Source organism: Lactuca saligna, chromosome 4 (assembly GCF_052625555.1).
Source record: "Lactuca saligna cultivar CGN05327 chromosome 4, ASM5262555v1, whole genome shotgun sequence".
NCBI lineage: Eukaryota > Viridiplantae > Streptophyta > Magnoliopsida > Asterales > Asteraceae > Lactuca > Lactuca saligna.
Window position 1 is genome coordinate 33,050,990 of NC_136420.1, and position 19,033 is coordinate 33,070,022.

General features: G+C 38.6%; 1 protein-coding gene across 1 annotated transcript; it reads left to right on the forward strand.

Annotated features, from left to right (window-relative positions):
• The first annotated feature begins 10,689 nt into the window (after nucleotides 1–10,689).
• LOC145041540 (uncharacterized) lies at nucleotides 10,690–14,282 on the forward strand. The gene is made up of 7 exons (XM_078989660.1): nucleotides 10,690–11,088; nucleotides 11,531–11,695; nucleotides 11,802–11,928; nucleotides 12,023–12,742; nucleotides 12,822–13,194; nucleotides 13,271–13,663; nucleotides 13,747–14,282. Exons 1-7 carry the CDS (start codon nucleotides 10,905–10,907, stop codon nucleotides 14,071–14,073), a joined length of 2,289 nt encoding a protein of 762 aa, XP_078845786.1. The 5' UTR covers nucleotides 10,690–10,904; the 3' UTR covers nucleotides 14,074–14,282.
• The last annotated feature ends 4,751 nt before the right edge of the window (nucleotides 14,283–19,033 follow it).

Sequence of the window (19,033 nt, forward strand, 5' to 3'; positions counted from 1 at the left end):
AGGGATGTCGTTCACCGAGAACGACCCTAAATAAAACATATCATCAAGTAATATTCAAACAATATAATAACAATTAAAGATGAAGGAAAGATTCATACCCGTCACCACATCAGGAGTCGCTCGCGCCTCCTCTGCTGTCATCTGAAATGCCCTGCTCTTCGCCACCGGCGCATCAGCTCGGCCCTGCCGGCCATCCGTAATCCTCAGGGTGGCAGGGGCAGGTGCAACCACCTTCCCTGCTGCAGCTAAACTGGGATACTGGGACCTTTTGTGTCCCCTCTGATTGCACTGAAAGCATCAGATCCGATGCTGTAACCGTAGTAGCAGGGGCCGTACAATCCCTACTCATATGCCCAGTCCGACCGCACTTGTAGCAGCCGGAACTCCCTGCCTTGCACGCCCCCTCGTGCAATCTCCCACACTTGCCACACCGACCGTGGCTCTGCTGACCCCTGGACCTGTGATCTGAAACCTTGGGCTTTTTGCCCACACTGCCTAAACCCGAAACCGCCTCCGGTTTCCTCTTCTTCTCCATCTCGAGATCAATCTCCCTCTCTCTGGCTCTAACAATCATGTCGTCCAGCGTTTTGCAACTGGACCGGCTCACAAACATACGAATGTCACTCCGCAACATCTCGTGATAACGGGCCTTCTTCATCTCCTCATCGGCTGCATACTGAGGAACAAGAAGGGCCCTCTCCCTGAACTTGGCGATGATCTCCGCCACTATCTCTGTAGTCTGGGTAAGATCCTGGAACTCCCTAGCTAACTGTTGCACCTCGATGACCGGTGCAAACTCCGCTCTGAACCTGGTAGAGAAATCAGCCCAGGTCATGGCATCCAGTGCCGCATCATCCCCGATGGCATGTCCGACCTCCTCCCACCAGTCTCGTGCCCTGTCCTTCAGAAGACAGGACGCCAATCTGACCTTGTCCCCCTCGGGACATCTGCTAGTGCGGAATGCGTTGGCCACATCCGCCAACCACCTGGTACTCGCTATGGGGTCCCGTGCCCCATGATAGTCAGGAGCTCCGCATGCCCTGAACTCTCTGAATGTAAGTGTGCGCGACCCCATCACGGCCGCCATCTCGGCTCAGAAAGTACTCAATCTCTCATCCATCAGCTCTAAAATACCCTCCTTGATCGAGCCGAAGATCACAGGACTCTGCTCTAGTATGATGCGGGTAACCTCAGAAGAAAGGAACTCCCTAGTCTGCTCATCCATCTGCCCGGCCTCCGGGCCTGATCCCGATCCTGATCCCCCTCCGGCATCTGAACTGCCGGCTGCTGGCCTCGGACGCAACACTACCATTCTGAAACATATCATAACAACATCAGAACACTGAAATATCTCAAGGGATCATGATACTACTACTAGCTTCTTGGTCTTGTCTTGGCCTTCCTTAATTCGAGTACGGATCCTCTGCTTTCAGTAGTATGGGCCCCTACTACCTTCCACATCTATCTGTACTTTCCTCAAGAACTGCCTTGACTCCACCAAGTCACTTCTACTACTGCCATTCTCTGCTACTCTCATCCTAGGCTTGCCCTAGGGAAACTTCAAGCTCAACGCGACTGGTCCTCAGCTGCTGTAGGTCTCCTCATAATGCCAGTTAGCCACCACCTAAACACCATCACATGTGATGAGGATCAGATAATCCTTCAAGTAAAAGATCCGTCCCTACAACGGTTGGACTCAAACAAGAGCTGCGCAGTAGAGCCAGTTCCAGCACTCTGGGATTATTCAAACCTGATCACATGTGGTGTGACGTGTTCACCTAATGGCTAACTCCCACTACTCAGAACCCCACTAAGCACGAAGCAAGCAGCATTCGGACACGGGAAATAGACTCAGGCAAAACTATTCTTATAACAAGAAACTGCACTAGCATAGGATGCTAAGCTCATACTATCAGGCATAACCTAAACAGGCTATCCTACTGCTGTCTACTCAATTCTAGCATGCAATACTCACAAAGCTGTAACACATAAACAGGCACATAAGGCATTCTCCTAGATCCTTAGCCCTATACTAGCATGCTGTTCTACTGAAACTGAAACTGAACATATAACTTGTATGGGTAATTTGGGAGTACTTACTTGAGCTCGGCTGACCGCATGCACACACACCTCTATCTTGTTCAAAACAATTCTTTCTTTCTAAGTGCTTTCAAAATTCTTTTTATCTTACTAAAATCTTTTGTTTCCCTTAGTTTGAGTTCAGATACACCCGGAAGTGTATCCGAATCCCTCAAACCAGGGCTCTGATACCAACTTGAAACGACCCAAAAACACGACCCAAAAAGTTTCGTTTTCCATATAATCAAAACCATAATATAAGTATCATAACATAAACACATGCGATGTATCCCCAAAACATAATAAAATATTGTGCGGAAAACTGTATCATACTACATCAATCCAAAACATCAAGAGACATCCCCAGGATAAAAGTTATGCTGCGGTGTGTGCGATGCTGTCACCCCGAGCTCTTCCCTTTGCTTGCGGAAGTACCTGAAACCAAACTGAAACTGTAAGCACGAAGCTTAGTGAGCTCCCCCAAACTACCACATACCATACAATAACATATAAACACATATTGGGCCTTGCTCACTGCATCAGGCCGAAGCCCGGAAACTGCATCGGACCGAAGTCCGGAACTGACTGGGACCTTGTCCCCTGCATCGGACCGAAGTCCGGAACTAACTGCATCGGACCGAAGTCCGGAACTAACTGGGACCTTGTCCCCTGCATCGGACCGAAGTCCAGAACTAACTGCATCGGACCGAAGTCCGGAACTGACTGGGACCTTGTCCCCTGCATCGGACCGAAGTCCGGAACTGACTGAACAGGGCATAGCATAACACATCAACTAGCATAACACATATACGACATGCTACATCGGGCCGTGGCCCGGAACACATAAAACATAGCACACAAATCCTGTTCGAACCACGAAGGCATCGAACATACTAACTGCTGCATCGGACCTAAATCCGGAAACTACTGCTAACTGAACGGGCCGGCATTGTGGCCTTAGACCCGTTCCTACTGGAAGGAAACTCACCTCGTAAGCTGGCTGCTGAGTGTGTGGCTCGGAAAGCTAACGGCGGCTGCTCCTGAATCTCCTCGGCTACAAGTCCATAAACACACTCAATCAAATACTAAACACTGCGCTTGGGGTAAAATGACTCTTTTACCCTTGGTCAAAGTCAACTCTCTTTTGGGCTGACTCGCCGAGTTGGCCACCCAACTCGCCGAGTCCTACTCTCACTTTTCACTTCTACTCACTGCTACTCGTCGAGTCTGGCATCGACTCGACGAGTACCCTCTTGATCCAAGAACTCAGACAATCTTCATCCGACTCGCCGAGTCGTATGAACAGACTCGACGAGTTGTTCTTGATCCCAAGAAGATTGCCTTGGACTCGTCGAGTCCCTCCATCACTGAGTCCACTCGACACTAATAAAACTGAAGGACTCGGGACTCGCGACCCGACTCGTCGAGTCGTTCTTCCGACTCGCCGAGTCGCCGCCATGCAACTGATTTTTACTTGCTTTTGTTTGAATCCAATGCATACAATTGCTAGATCTGAGTCCAATAAGCTGTTTTACCATGTAAAGTTTCCAACTTTACGTGCACAACCTCATAAATAAGGGAAATAAGGCTAAAAGATGCATAAAAAGGATAGATCTATGGTTATCATGCAATATAACTCCAAAAAGACAGTAGATCTGGGCTCTACAACACCCCAACAATCAGATCCATAGATATATCGACTTAATAAGACGTTCATGCAAGTGAAAGGCTTGAAACAAGCACCAACTAGCTCTTAGGAGAGCCCTAATAGAAGTTTAAAGCATAATATGAGATGGAACTCCGAAAATACCTCAATAAACTCTGATTTGGCCTTGGATCTTTGCACTACAACCCTCCTCCTTGCTTCTTCCTTCTTCTCCTTCTTCACACCTTCACAAAATGGCACCAAAACACATATAAGCTCTTCAATGGAGGTTTGGGGCTCTATCACTGCGTTCACAGGGTGAGGGAGGCGAGAATGGGGGCTATAAGGTGGTATAAATAGTGGGCAACCCGGGGATTTTAGGGTTTCACCCAGACAGATGGACTCGCCGAGTCAGGGATATGGACTCGTCGAGTCCCCGGCTCACGCGTGCCCTCAGACGCGACCCGACTCGGCGAGTCAGGCTAGAACTCGCTGAGTCCCTCTAGAAAACTCACTATAATTACCAATAAATCAACATACCGGGAACGGGTCATTACAGAGATACCCCCAAAATACCAACCACATATGCGCCCTTCCAGGCTACGACCTTCCGGTCTAAATCATAATGCCTTCCGGCCTATAACATAGTATACATAACATAACAGAACATAGAACAACCATGCACTTTGGGTCTACTGTGTGACTTGTCCGCCGTGTCGGTCCTTAAGTCCACCAGGTCCATCTTCCGAGTCTAGTCATGTCCCTCGAGTCTGCAGTGTGGTTGGTCCGCCCGCACCGGGCCTTCAACTCACCTGGTCCACTCTCTGAGTCTACAGTATGACTGGTCCGCCCGCATCGGGCCTTCAGTCGGCTTGGTCCACTCTCCGAGCCTCGGCACATCTGGTCCGCCCTCGTGGGGCCTACAGCCTATCCGGACCGCTCGCTGGGCCTTCGGAACAACTTGTCCGCCCTGGGTATCTTGGCCTACAGCACAAAGCAGGATCGCCTCAACCCAATCCCAGTCTAAACAACCATGTGCACATAACATACAATCATATAACAGTTCATAGTCATCAAGCAGATCACATAACATATAATTACCCTAACCAGGATACCGACCTAACCGGTCACTATCATATACCATCCTAGCTGCCAGGATGCAGACATATCAAAGCAATAACATAGCAACGAATACCCGGATCTCAATCCGATAAAGGGCCAGCCTTGGTGCCTTAGACCCTGTCGATATAGTGAGGATAACTCACCTCGCACTGCCGAAACTCTGAAGTGAAGAGCAGATTCTCGAATCACCAACTCACCGCAAATCCCAAACTAGCCATCATAACAAAATAACCATTAGGCCAATCATACATCCACTTATCGGGCCAAGACCAAAGTCCAAATCTTATACAAAGTCCAATATTGGCCCAATTTACCAAATTGGGCCCACCTCACCAAATAGGCCTAAATCCAATGTCCATAACAATAATTGGGCCCATAACACTCTATCCATAATTTCCAAACTTGGACCATAAACCAACTACCCACAAACGGCCCAAACTCTAAGGCCCAATATTAAGGTCCAATCAGGGGAGAGTACGCTGGGCGTACCCTCCTTGGTACGCGGGGCGTACTCACTAAAACGCAACCGAGGATCGGGGCCTTGACCCGCTACGCGGGGCGTAACTTCGCTACTCATAAAATCATTATAACTTCTTAATGGCTTAAGCTATTAAGCCCAAACTTCAGATCCCTAGGCCAAATATGATTAGAATTCATAAAGTCTCAAACTTTATCACTTGGGACGTCCATAAGCTCTTAATCCAAGGTCTTAATCCATTAAGACCAAAATATCTCACACATAGAACAACTACAGCCCTTGGGACCTCATTTTTGTCAATCAAGACCTCTCCATGGGTCTGAAAGGACAGATAATCTCAGCCAACACAAAGCATGAATCAAGATGAGAACTTTGGGACAAGAAAGATGCTAAAAACTTCACAACACTTAGATCTATGCAAAATAAGTGGCAAGCAAGAAGCTTTATACCTCAAATAAGCTTCAAAGGATGATATCTTTTCAGATCTACAAGCTCCAATCGTTCCTTCCCTTCTTTGACAAATTATCCTTTCTTCTTCTAGCTTTTCTTATGCCAAAATGAGCTTTCCAAGGCCAAACACACCCAACAAGGGAGGAATACGGGTTTCTAGGGTTTCTGAGGTTAAGGATGAGCTTAAGGAAGCTAGGGTATGAACTAACATGTTCCTTATATAGTGGCTGACCCTAATTTTAGGTTTTGGGGTTTCTGAGAGTACGCTGGGCATACTCACTTAGCCACCCCGCATATTTTCTACTATGTTGGGCGTACGTCCAGCTTACGTTAGGCATACCCAGCCAAACTTCAAAATACATGCATGGCTTGCATGGAACCCCTTTTTCCACTTTTCCATTAGGAGCTATAAACAGTAATCATCTTCAAAACACCGCAACTCCTCTACTCTAAACCCGCTCCCAAATAACTTTACATTCATGCGACGGTGACGAGAAGCCCAATGCTTCTAACAACATACACCAACCCGAAACCTTCTCGGATGAAACCCATTTCCCGTAAAAGGACCAGAATTACCCTTCCTCTTAAATCTCAGGGACTCATAATTAAACACTTTAAGAACGGGGTGTTACAATTCTCCCCCACTTAAATTAGGCTTCGTCCTTGAAGCCTGCGACAACTCTACTCCGAAACTACCCCTGCAATGCACCGCCTGGCATTCACCGGACCAGGTTCCTCAAGACTCGACCATCGATATTCGAAACCCAACTTTACCCTTTTTGCTGACAGGATGACACATGCTTCAGCCTCAGAGCAACTCCCACGAGTTCTCCACCGCAATCTCATGACCACACTGAACTGGCTCTAGTGTCCTCGGGTTAGGAAAAACCCGATACACTGATGACACTTCCAAACATCCTACCGGATGAATTTTCAATACATAAAACAAAATCTATCTGGAAATCCGAGATTCCATCCATGCATTCCTGCCGAGCCTCAACAACCATCCAACCTGAATGTGATCCCATACCACTGCCACAATCACGCTGCTCAATGACCATAATTGGACCACTTCGATCAAAACTCTGCGCTGCTGCTTTCACTTTTGCGAATATACACTCCCTTATAGTATAATCGCTATCCATGCAACACACATGTCCTGAACCTGCTCGCAAGGACTCTCGAGTCCATGCATCATCTCCACCAATCAAGATCAATACCCGGGGCCAGACCTTCTAATGCAAACACATCACGACATATTCAACCCTTTCCCTCGAACCGGTCTAAATAAACCTGCAAAGTATTTAGCATGACTGGTCCGCCTTACTAGGCCTTCAGCCAATATGGGCCACTCTCAAAAGCGTCAGCCAATCGGGACCGCCCTACAGCGCCTTCAGTCTGGATGGACCGTCCTCCGAGCCTTCGGCCTGATTGGTACGCCTACCGGCCTTCAGTCTATCTGGACCGCTCAACTAGCATTTATCACTCCGAGTCATCTCTCCGGGGAAATCCTCTCATGCATACTGTTCTAGCCCTCAAAGGGTTCCGAACTCTATCTCCATCATACATACTCGATCCCAGCCTGATCCCAGGCCCTCCGCAATCAAATGCCATATGTCTGTATTCCGCCCCGCACGCCTGCTCTCACTCATACCAGCCTGCTCTCGGCTAACAGAAACACTGCGGAATCCCAAGCAGCTAAACAATCTCTCATGCTTATCGACCATCCGGAGAATTTCCAATTCTCCCCCACTTAGGGCACTGACTATCAACCCCCGGTTGCTATCACCGACCTCCCAAAACAACCTTGCACAAAACCCAACCCTTACACGCGGACTGATTCCCACTAGCACTAGCAACCTTCACAAAATCACATTTCCACACTGATCATCCCGCTCGAAAGAAACTCAATCTTCCGCTAACCACTCCTCAGACTGTAGATGCTACCCGACATTCAGACCAACGCCATATTTCCACTAATAACCCTCACGAATGATAACAAACGAAAACCTAAACTCTAACCCATAACCATACCAAACCCTCAAGGAACAACGGATCCCAGAACGAAAAACCACACAATGAGACTAGCAGATAGTAATACTCCACAATAATCACGAGATAACAAGATATCAAGAAAGGAACATACCCTCAGCTGCATCCGACACTGCTTTGACCTCCTCTGCTGAAAGCTGAAAAGCACGACCCTGAGCCCTTGGGGGCTTCGCTCCACCCTGACCTCCACCTGTGATCCTCAAAGTGGCCGGTGTTGGAGCCTGCACCGGTCCTGCAGCAAGTTGTGGGTAGTTGACCCTCAAGTGCCCAACCTGATGACAATGATAACAAATCCTCAAATCTCGAACCGACGCTTGACTGCCGACAGTCCCTCGCATAGTGCCCCTCCTTTCCGCACTTACTGCATGCACCACCGGACAGACAAACTCCGGTGTGACCCCTCCCACACTTCCCACAAACATGGCTGCCCTGATCTCCCACCCTGGAATCAACGGTCTTAGACCGTTTCGTCGCCGGCTGCGACTGCACCGGAGCTTGCCTTAGCTCACGCAACTGCAACTCAATCTCTAACTCACGCCGCCTGGCGGCCTCCTGCAACTCCAACAAAGTCTCGCACCTCTGCGCGGACACAAACTGTCTGATATCTCTCTTCAGCATACTCAGATATCGGGACATCTGAGCTTTCTTCGAAGCGAACTCATGGCAAAACATCGCCTTCTCAGTAAACATCTTGGTGATCTCCGTCACCGACTCCGAATCCTGCTTCAGCTCAAGGAACTCCTGAGCCAACCTCTCCCTCTCGACCTGCGGAACATAACGAGTGTTGAACATCTCTCTGAACTGATCCCATGAAACCGCAGCCCTTTGCGCATCCGAGTATGACCCCGTGGTCAATCTCCACCAATCCTTTGCCCCGAGCCTTAACATGTTCAGAGCACACCTCACCCTCTGATCAGCAGGGCATGAACACGTGAAGAAACACCCCTCCACGTCCGATAACCATCTCATAGCAACGATCGGGTCCTGAACTCCATCAAAGGTGGGAGGCTTCGTATTATTGAAGTCCCGATACTGAAAACCTCTACCAGCTCCTCCCCCTGCCGCTACTACAACCGCTGTAGCTGCCACGGCAGCCGTCTCAGTGAGAGCCGCATAGCGCTCATCAAAATACTCCACTATGGCGGTCTTGATCGAGCCAAACAGTTCCGGCAGCTCGGCCCGTAAGCTTCTAATAAGATGTAAAAATTTGATGGGTTGCAAACTTGATATCCGAGTTTTGATCAACTACACGCATCCAAACCTCCAAACACATTTTAAAGTTGCATATTTAATATAAAATACAATTTTTATATAATTAATACATATTTATACATAAAAATATAGTTTGAGTGTAAAAAAATGTGTTTATACAAAACTATGATTTTTAAATGAAAAAAAAACATATTTATACGGTTTAAATGTATTAAAAAAAATATTTATACAGTTTCAAATAGAAAATTGTCAACATTGAACAAAATTAGAAAAAATGATGTTCGATTTGGAACAAAAAAACATAGTGTCCAAGTTGAAAGAAAAAATTAAACTTAGTGTCAAAATCGAAAAAAAAAATAAAAACTTAATGTTTTTTGTGAGAAAAAAATTCAATTTTGATACGTCAGCATGCCACGTCATCAAAACTGACATGTCATCATGCCACGTCAGTATGCAACCTGGTTAACCGGTCAAGTGGTCAAAATTGTAACAAATTGGAAAACACAGTGTCAAAATTGACAAAAAAAAAAAAAAAATACGGTGTCAAAATCGAATTTTTGTGTTAAAAGAATGTTTTTTTTGCTATTTACCCTCTAATTTTTCATGAGCTTGAATTGAACCAAACCTTTTTTAACCTAGACAAACCTCAGCCGAATTTGGTCTAACTCGTTTGCACCCATAGTTAGAAACATTTAAATATCACATTGCATCATTGCCGATCAACTATAGTAATCGCTCGTCTGGTAATTTCTTTTTATATTATGACACTAGGTGTGAGACCCATGTATTACATGTTTAAAAAAAATTAAATTTAAAATTTTAACAATTTGAAAAATTTTGAATTTATAAGAAAAATGAGAAATTTTTTGAATTATTAAAATTAATGAGGTTTTAATACATTACATATATAAACCTTTATTTATTATAGTAGATAAAAAACACAATAAAATGACAAGTGGAAAATAGAAAATTTAAAAATTCTAGAATATACCATGTATCCAAATAAATAAGAAGAAGACATGTGACAAAAAACTTCTAGTAGATTTTTACATTGAGGTTATCCCTTTTATAATAAACCATAATTTTGTCTTAAAAACATTTTAAATCGAATCCTTCCTAATAAATAAAGATCTTTTTGCTACATGTCACATTCTCATTTATTTTGCCACATGTAATTTTGTGGTTATTTTCAATTAAGTTTTATTCCACATGTCATTTTGTGGTTTTTTTTTATTTTATTAATTTCCACATAATATTTAAATATAATAATTGCAATAACTGTAATAATAAATGCATATCAATTTCATTAATTGACTTCCTTTTAATTTTAAAATTTCTAAATTAAAGTTTTATTAGTTTCCTTTGTTTATTTATCTACATTATTTGTTTAATTAAAAACAAACAATTTAATTTTAACAATTCAATATTTTTCGATTTTTTTCTTATAAATTCAAACTTTTCAAATGTTTAGAATTTAGTATTTTTTTTCTTTAAAATAACCCATGTAATCGTCTTACATCTAGTGATAAATATGCAAGGAAAATTAGATTAACTTAATCAAAATTAGATCAATCCAAAGATTGAAATGCAAATTTATTCGGTGTACTCGAATAATAGTTTGAAAGGGAAAAAGGAAAGTAATTAACAAGATAGATACAAAAACATATAGGGAGAGAGAGACAAACAGAAGGTTTTCAAAGAAGAGAGAGAAAGCTTCTTATATCTCTTGTTCTGGTCTAAAGCCAGCATCATCGACCCTCTTTCATCCCACTTCAAACTGACACACACACACGCACTTCTGTGTGAGCGTACGACTGCAGACGGTGGTGGCGGCGGTGAACGACAGTGTTAGATCTGATAACAAGTATGGGTAGCAGAGGCGGCGGAGGGAGTAATGGGGGAGGATCACACGGAATACCATCGGCGTCTAGGAGGATGGTACAAAGTTTGAAGGAGATAGTAAACGGAGTCCCGGAAGCGGAGATCTACTCCACGCTAAAAGATTGTAACATGGACCCTAACGAAGCCGTTAATCGCCTTCTCTCCCAAGGTGAAATCAATCATGTTTCTGAATATATTTTTTTTCACTTTATTACTTCTTGTTTGCCCTAATCTTCCGAGTCGATAAGATTGAAGAATGGTTATTGAGTGTAAAAATCGAAGCGCGTTCTCGCTTTGAATTGTTTCGCTTTTTATATGCGAAAGGTAGATTATGTATTTGTGGCGTTTTGGGGCTAACAGACGTTTGAATATTTACTAAAACAAACCTTAGCTGTTTATCTGATCGAGTAAATCAATCATATTTGTAACTTTTGATTTTTAGGGTTTATGTTGAACGAGATACACAGTGAATTATCATTGCCTCGAGGACTTTTAAGGCGTTTATTGCCTCATCGCTGAAGACTTTTTCATACAATTGAACTACAGTTTATGATTCTAGCAATGTTAAAAACTTAAACCAAATTGTAATCTGAAGTTTTTTGATTGTGTAGATCCTTTTCACGAGGTGAAGAGCAAACGAGAAAAGAAAAAAGAGTTCAAAGATTCAACAGAACCAAGAACTCGTGGTGGTGGTGGTGGGACCTCTAACCGTGGGGGTAGAAGTGGTACAGACAGATATGGTGGACGTGGTGGCTCAAACCATTTTAGCTCTTCTGGTATACAAATGAAATGCCATAACTTGGAAAAAAAATATGTTGATTTCTATAAAGAAGTTGAGTTTTGATGTAATGATGTTTATGAAATATGAATGCATTTTTTCAGAGTCTGGTGGATTGCATGGAAGACCAACATATAAGAGAGAAAATGACACGAGTTCTTTTACAAGCTCAACCACATCAGCATCTAAAGTGGCCCCACGTAATACAAGTTGGAATCCTCCAAGCTTCAGGTTTGTGATTCCTTACAAGTTCTTGAATTCATAACATTTGAAAAATTAAATTTTTAACCTGTTTTTTTGATATGATTCATATTTCCTATTACAGTGCATCCGATAATGCATCAGTTTCAGTTTCAGTTTCACAGCCATCTTCTGGTTACCAATCTGCATGGTCAGGTGCTCCTGGTCAAAAGTCAATGGCTGACATTGTCAAAATGGGTAGGCCACAAAACAACCAACCACCACCACAACCACAAACCACCACTCACAACCATGCTCCTCCACCTCCACCCACCGTGTCTGACAACCATGCTTCTTCTCCTGATAACGAATGGCCCTCCATTGAACAACCACAGCCTGTTAATCTGCATCCCATTACAGACTCCACTACAAATTCTGATCAATCAAACAAGCAGTTGTTAGGGCATGAGACCAATGAGGTTGAGGTACAAGATGAAAGCTCCTCAGAAGATCAGAATGAGGATTATGAGAATGAGAACGAGAACGAGTCTCACGGGGGTAATTTAGACATTCCACTCGAAGAAGAAGAAGATGATGATGATGCACCTGTGCCTATATCATCAGTGACTGCAAATATACATGAAGAAAATCATATGGATCCAGCTCCACCTCAAGAGGAGGATGATGATGATGTGCCTTCTGTAGTCATTCCAGATCACCTGCAAGTCCATACAGCTGATTGCTCACATTTAAGTTTCGGGAGCTTCGGAGCAAACATGAACCAAGGGTATTCTGGTCATTTTACATCTACAGCAGATGCAGAGCCAGAGCCAGTTACCTCATCTGTTGAGCACTCTGAAACCACGTATGTATTAAGTTATATAATCTCTTATTACTCATAGAATCCTTTTATTTTTTTTTAACTTTAAAAAAAAAAAATTCAGAAACTTGGAGTACTATGAAGATAGAAGTAGAACAGGAGGAAATACAGAAAGTTATGATTTAGCTTCTGCTTCACAAACTGCATTGAAACAAGAGGATCATCATCATCATCATCATGATCATGATCAAGAAGTGACACGTGGCAATGAATATGGCTTCCCTCCAACAACAAACACGCATACTTTCGATTTCCCTCAAAGTCAAATTTCCACTCCCTTTATGAATGCCATGTCAGCAAACGGTCATCCAAATCCAGTCAGAGAATCTGACCTGTCATCATACTCACAGTTTTCACTTTCAGTCAGTCAATCAATGCCAAGTAGGTATGCCAACTCAGCATCCCCCATCAACGATCCAACCGTGTCCATGGCCGAGGTACTTCATATATATATATACTCACATTCATGATTTCATATCATCATAAACATTTAAATTTTATATTATTTATTAGGCTTTGAAGAATGTGGGGCTGACATCACCACCACCATCATCATCATCATCACAACCAGCACAGTCACAACACACACCTGTTGGTGCTGGTGCTGTTCCACAGCACCTTGCCATGCACCCTTATTCCCAGCATAACCTTCCTTTAGGAGGACATTTCACCAACATGAACATGAACATGAACATGAATATGATGAGCTACCCTTATTTACCCCAAAGCTACACATACATGCCATCTGGATTTCAACCTAATACATATCATCAACAGCTGGCAGCAGCCATTCTTCCACATTATAAAAACAATCTTTCTACCCAGTCTCCCTCTCTTCCTTCTGGATACACTTCATCTGGAAACTATGAAGATGTATTAAACGCTCATTACAAAGAACTCCAACAGGTAATAAACTTATAATAATAACAAAATCCTAATCACTTCTTTTTTCAAAATTGGGATGCTAATTGTTTGTGTGATTTTGGTAGAATGAGTGGGCTCGTGGAGGTGGGTCCCGGTCGGCAGTTCCAGCCAACGCGTATTACAGCTTACAGAGCCAGAACCACCAGCAACAGCCACAGCCACAGCCACAGCCGCCCAGTGGGTTCCGGCAGCCGTCACAGGGATACGGTGGGGCGGGTGTAAACTACCCGGATTTTATCCAATCTCAGGTGGCGGGGGTATCGCAGGAACAGCAGTTACAGTTACAATTACAGTTACAGCAACAGCAACAACAACAGCAGAACCCTAGGGAGGGGGGTGGGTCCCAACAGAAACTTCAGTCGCAACAGCAGCTATGGCAAAACGGATATTGAGTTCTGATTACTGATTACTGATGATGATGGTTGTATTGTAGTAGGATTGTGGTTAGTGGACTTGGTTTTTTTTTTTTTGGGTAATGGTTGGTTTTGGTGCGTAAGTTTTTTTTAGTCATTGTAACGTTTGATGTTGATGCCAATGCGAGTGTCTCCCTAACCCCGTTTTTACTTATTATTATATCAAAGAAATGTCAGATTGGTTTCAATCTTTTTGCGAAATGTTCCCAATGGTTTTGCGAAACGAAAAAAAAAAAGAAAAAGATATATATGTTTTGACAGTGGGAATCCATTTTGTCAATTACAGAAAATGCTTTTGGTAAAAATGCATGGTCATTTTATAAAATATAAAAAGATGATCAGTTTGTTATAGAATCTCTTAAATTTCGATATTTATGTGATCATTCCTTATTTATTTCTAACAAGGAAATAAAATTTAACCAAATCAATAGTTCCTTGGCTTGTTTTATAACTTTTAAAGGACAATAACTAGTAACAAAAACAGAGTATACTTTTTTGTAATTATAAGAAAATGAAAATAGTGTGTTGCGATGAATAAGGCCGGTAGGTGCGGGAGCCGAAATTGTGGCCGGAAAAACTATACTGGCGGTGCAGTTTAGGAGTGAGGGGAGGCTACACCACCTCTTCTCTCTTCACCCTATTGGCCCTACTTTTTTTTCTTTTTTTGAAAATCTCTCATCTCAATAGTTATATTTATTATTTTTTTCTTTTTTGATTTTAATGGCTAGAATTCAAATATATATATATATATATATATATATATATATATATATATATATATATATACTATCTTATAAAAGAAATCTAACTATTTCTATAAATAGATTAATTATAATAATAATATTTTTTAAGATGTCCAAATGATGAAGCTGATAGTACAAGTAACCATTAATAAAATAATATTAAATTTTAACCAAATTTTGAATTCAAATATTTATCATCAAATCTCCTTATATTTTTCAGCAATTTGATATGGTTCCCTCAAATTTCGGATTCATTCAAATTTTGAACCCTTTTAGATATCTTTAAATTTAGCATGTTGATTCAAATATCCCTCCAATCGCATATACCTCTTTGTTCCCTCCTCTGCTATAAAGTCTACCGTTCAGGAACAAAAAATGACTTCATCTCCCAAATAACACCATAGTTTGATTATTTTGTCTTCGACATGTACTTTCTTTTGTAACATAACATTTTTATAGAGGAAACATATTATCGAAAGAATTTACACGCCCCGCCGCTTTGCGCGGGTACACTGCTAGTATATATATATATATATATATATATATATATATATATATATATATATATATATATATATATATATACTATCTTATAAAAGAAATCTCACTATTTCTAAAAATACATTGAATATAATAATATTATTTTTTTAAGATGTTCAAATCATTAAGCTAATAGTATAAGTAGTCATCAATAAAAATAATATTAAATTTTAACTTGAGTTTTGAATCCTTATATTTCTCAATAAATTCTATCTCCTTCCCTGAATTTCGGATAATTTAAAATTTGAAACCATCAGAAAATACATGTTGATTCAAATATCCCTCCTGCAGATGATTATTTCTTGACAGGTTTTTATTTTAATATTTACTTGTAATTGATTTCATCATTTTTAACTTTTTGTATTTTTATCTTATAAATATATTGGGTGAAGGCTTTATTATATCATGTTTATTCCTAAAAAGGTTTTTACTATGTTTCTTTAATGTGTTGGCTTTGCAGGTTCAAATAACTCAACCAAGAGGGCCAGTTAGAGCATTGTATTATCATTAGTTTGTATATTTTGGCATCTTACTTTTGCAATAAAGAACGGTTAAACACAAGATTTGACATGATTAAGGTAGTTTGTATATTTTTCATCTTGTTTAGTCTAAAAATGAAACCTTTTTCATCATTGGTCCTTATAATATCAAGTTTCATCACAAGGACTTCCTGATTACGGTGATTATTGTCATTATAAGGTTCTATATAGATTTTGTTCAATATTTTAAGGTTTCGAGAACGTAAATCAATATGAATCCTTGAATTACATACCATCGTTGAAAATGTTTTAATTTGTGACCAAACTTGATTTAAAATCACAATGAACAAGTTGACACCTGAGAATTTTGGCCTTCTCAAAGGCCTATTTATCGACTTTTGCATCACAATACCTGATATTCTAAAGGTTTATTTTTATAAACTATTATTTATATATCTTAACATTTTACTTAGTAGGACATTAAATTAATAAATGAATTAAGGAAAACGAAAAAAAAAAAGAGGACGGCAAACAGTACAAGTGGTTTGGGTATGTATAAATGGAAATAATAACCATTTAGGGGGTGTTTAGAAAAAAAACTTATTGCTTATTAGTTTATTAACTTATAAGTTAATAAGTAAGTGTAGGGTAACTTATGAAAAAATGGCGTATAGAGGTTCCCCACCAGAATAAGTTATTATAATCCAAACATTTTTTTAACGTATAGTGATGTGAAACCTAATAAGTTGTTTTAAAAAAGGTTAGCCAAACACCCTCTTAATATGGTACGCCAACGCTCTTGAAAAATAGATGTAATTTAATATTCATTTCTCGAAGTGAACGCAAAATGGTTTTAACTCTAAAAAGATCAAATTATTCCACGTCCGCCGATTTGCGCGCGGGTAGACTGCTAATATATATATATATATATATATATATATATATATATATATATATATATATATATATATATATATATATATATATATATATATATTCTATGGAAAACGAAAAACCCTAAAAAAAACCTAAACATGTATACAAAAAATACTAAGAAACATTAAATCTTTTTTTTTTTTTTTTTTACTTTATATTCTTAAAAGTCACAACTTTTTACATAATTTTGCTAAAAATCTTTGAAAAAAATAACAAATAAAAAATAAAAAAAAAAACTAAAAAATCGTTTTTTAATTTATTTTTTCCCAGGGAATTTATAAAAAAGGCTGCGATTTTTAAGAATATAAAGTCAAAATAAAGATTTGTGATCTCTAAGTATTTTTTTTTTATGTTTTTTTGTTTTCCATATAACCCTTCCCTATATATATATATATATATATATATATATATATATATATATATATATATATATATATATATATATATATATATATATATATATATATATATATAAAATGTTAGAGACCCGTGGAAACCACAAGTTTATAAGATAGACAATGAAAGTAGAGTGATAAAATAAGAAAATTTTAAAAATTCAATACTAAACTATATTAAAATATGATTGTCAATGTAAGATAAAAGTTATTATTGTATTTTAATAAATGAAACTTTAAAAGTACTGCAACAAAATATTACAAATTAGAAGTATAGTGTTGGAAAATGTTTTTATTTTGTAAGCATAATGATGTATGTAATAAGAAATTTCTAATAATTCAAAACTAAAATATGATGTAATATAGAAAATATGAAAGTTTGAGAATATACAATGAAGAATATGTATGAATATCACTTTCAATGTAAAATGATATCATATAAACGAGAATTGAAAATATTACAATAATATAAATTTGAGATCATATTATATTATAAAAATGGGAGACTTGAAATAATATATATATATATATATATATATATATATATATATATATATATATATATATATGGACTGATTCAAATGAGAACAAAAAAAGATTAAGAACCGTAAGAACCTCTAACTTTAGATGTTTATAAAGGGTTTAGGGTTTACCCTAAACCCTAAACCTTTTATAAACACCCTAAACTCTTTATAAACACCCTAAACACCCTAAACTCTTTATAAACACCCTATAAACATCTAAAATTAGAGGTTGTTACGGTTTTTAACCTTTTTTGGTTCTCATTTGAACCTTATATATATATATATATATATATATATATATATATATATATATATATATATATATATATATGTTCAGGTTCATTTGAGACCATTCTAATTTTGTGATACGGTGAGACCAAATATAAAAATAATTTTAAAATGCAAAATAAATGGAAAAATCCAAAAATTGTTTTTTTAAATATTATTTTCGGATTTTGAATTAACTAAAAAAATAAAAAAATAAAAAAAAATCCCGTTTTTTTTTTTTTTGAAAAATACGTGAAATATTATAATAGAATATTACATTGACATTTTCTAAAAAATAATTTTAAAATGTAAAATAAATAGAAAAATCTAAAAATTCTTTTTTTTTTAAATATTATTTTCGGAACTTGAATTAACTAAAAAAAATAAAAATAAATTATATTTTTTTTTAAAATATGTGAAATATTCTAATAGAATATTACACTGTACATATTCTAAAAAATAACTTTAAAATGCAAAATAAATGGAAAAATCCAAAATTTCTTCTTTTAAATATTATTTTCGGAACTTGAATTAACTAAAGAAATTAAAAAAAATTAAAAATAAAATAAAAAATACGTCTCACAGTCTCACAAAATTAGGTCGTCTCACATGAACCTAACCATATATATATATATATATATATATATATATATATATATATATATATATATATATATATATATTCCTTACAATCATGATATTTAATAAGTTAACTTTTGTAAAATATTTAATAAAATAAATTAGGTACTACAAGAAATTTAAAATTTAAATATAATTATTATCTGTTACTTAAAAGAAAAAAAAATCTTTTTTCTTTGTTCAAATAACATTTAATGTGACGATGATAAAAAAAAAGTAAATTTAAATAATGGTTAACTTGTTGTTTATCCATTGGGGTCTTACTATTTATGCAAATACAAAAATATTAAGTGATCTAAAATCATGGATAAAACCAATGAATGGTAATCTATTAAATTCTAAAAAAGGGATTGAGTTAAATAAATTTTGAATAATTAAAAGAAACTCTATTAGAATGTCACGTATTACCGTATAAA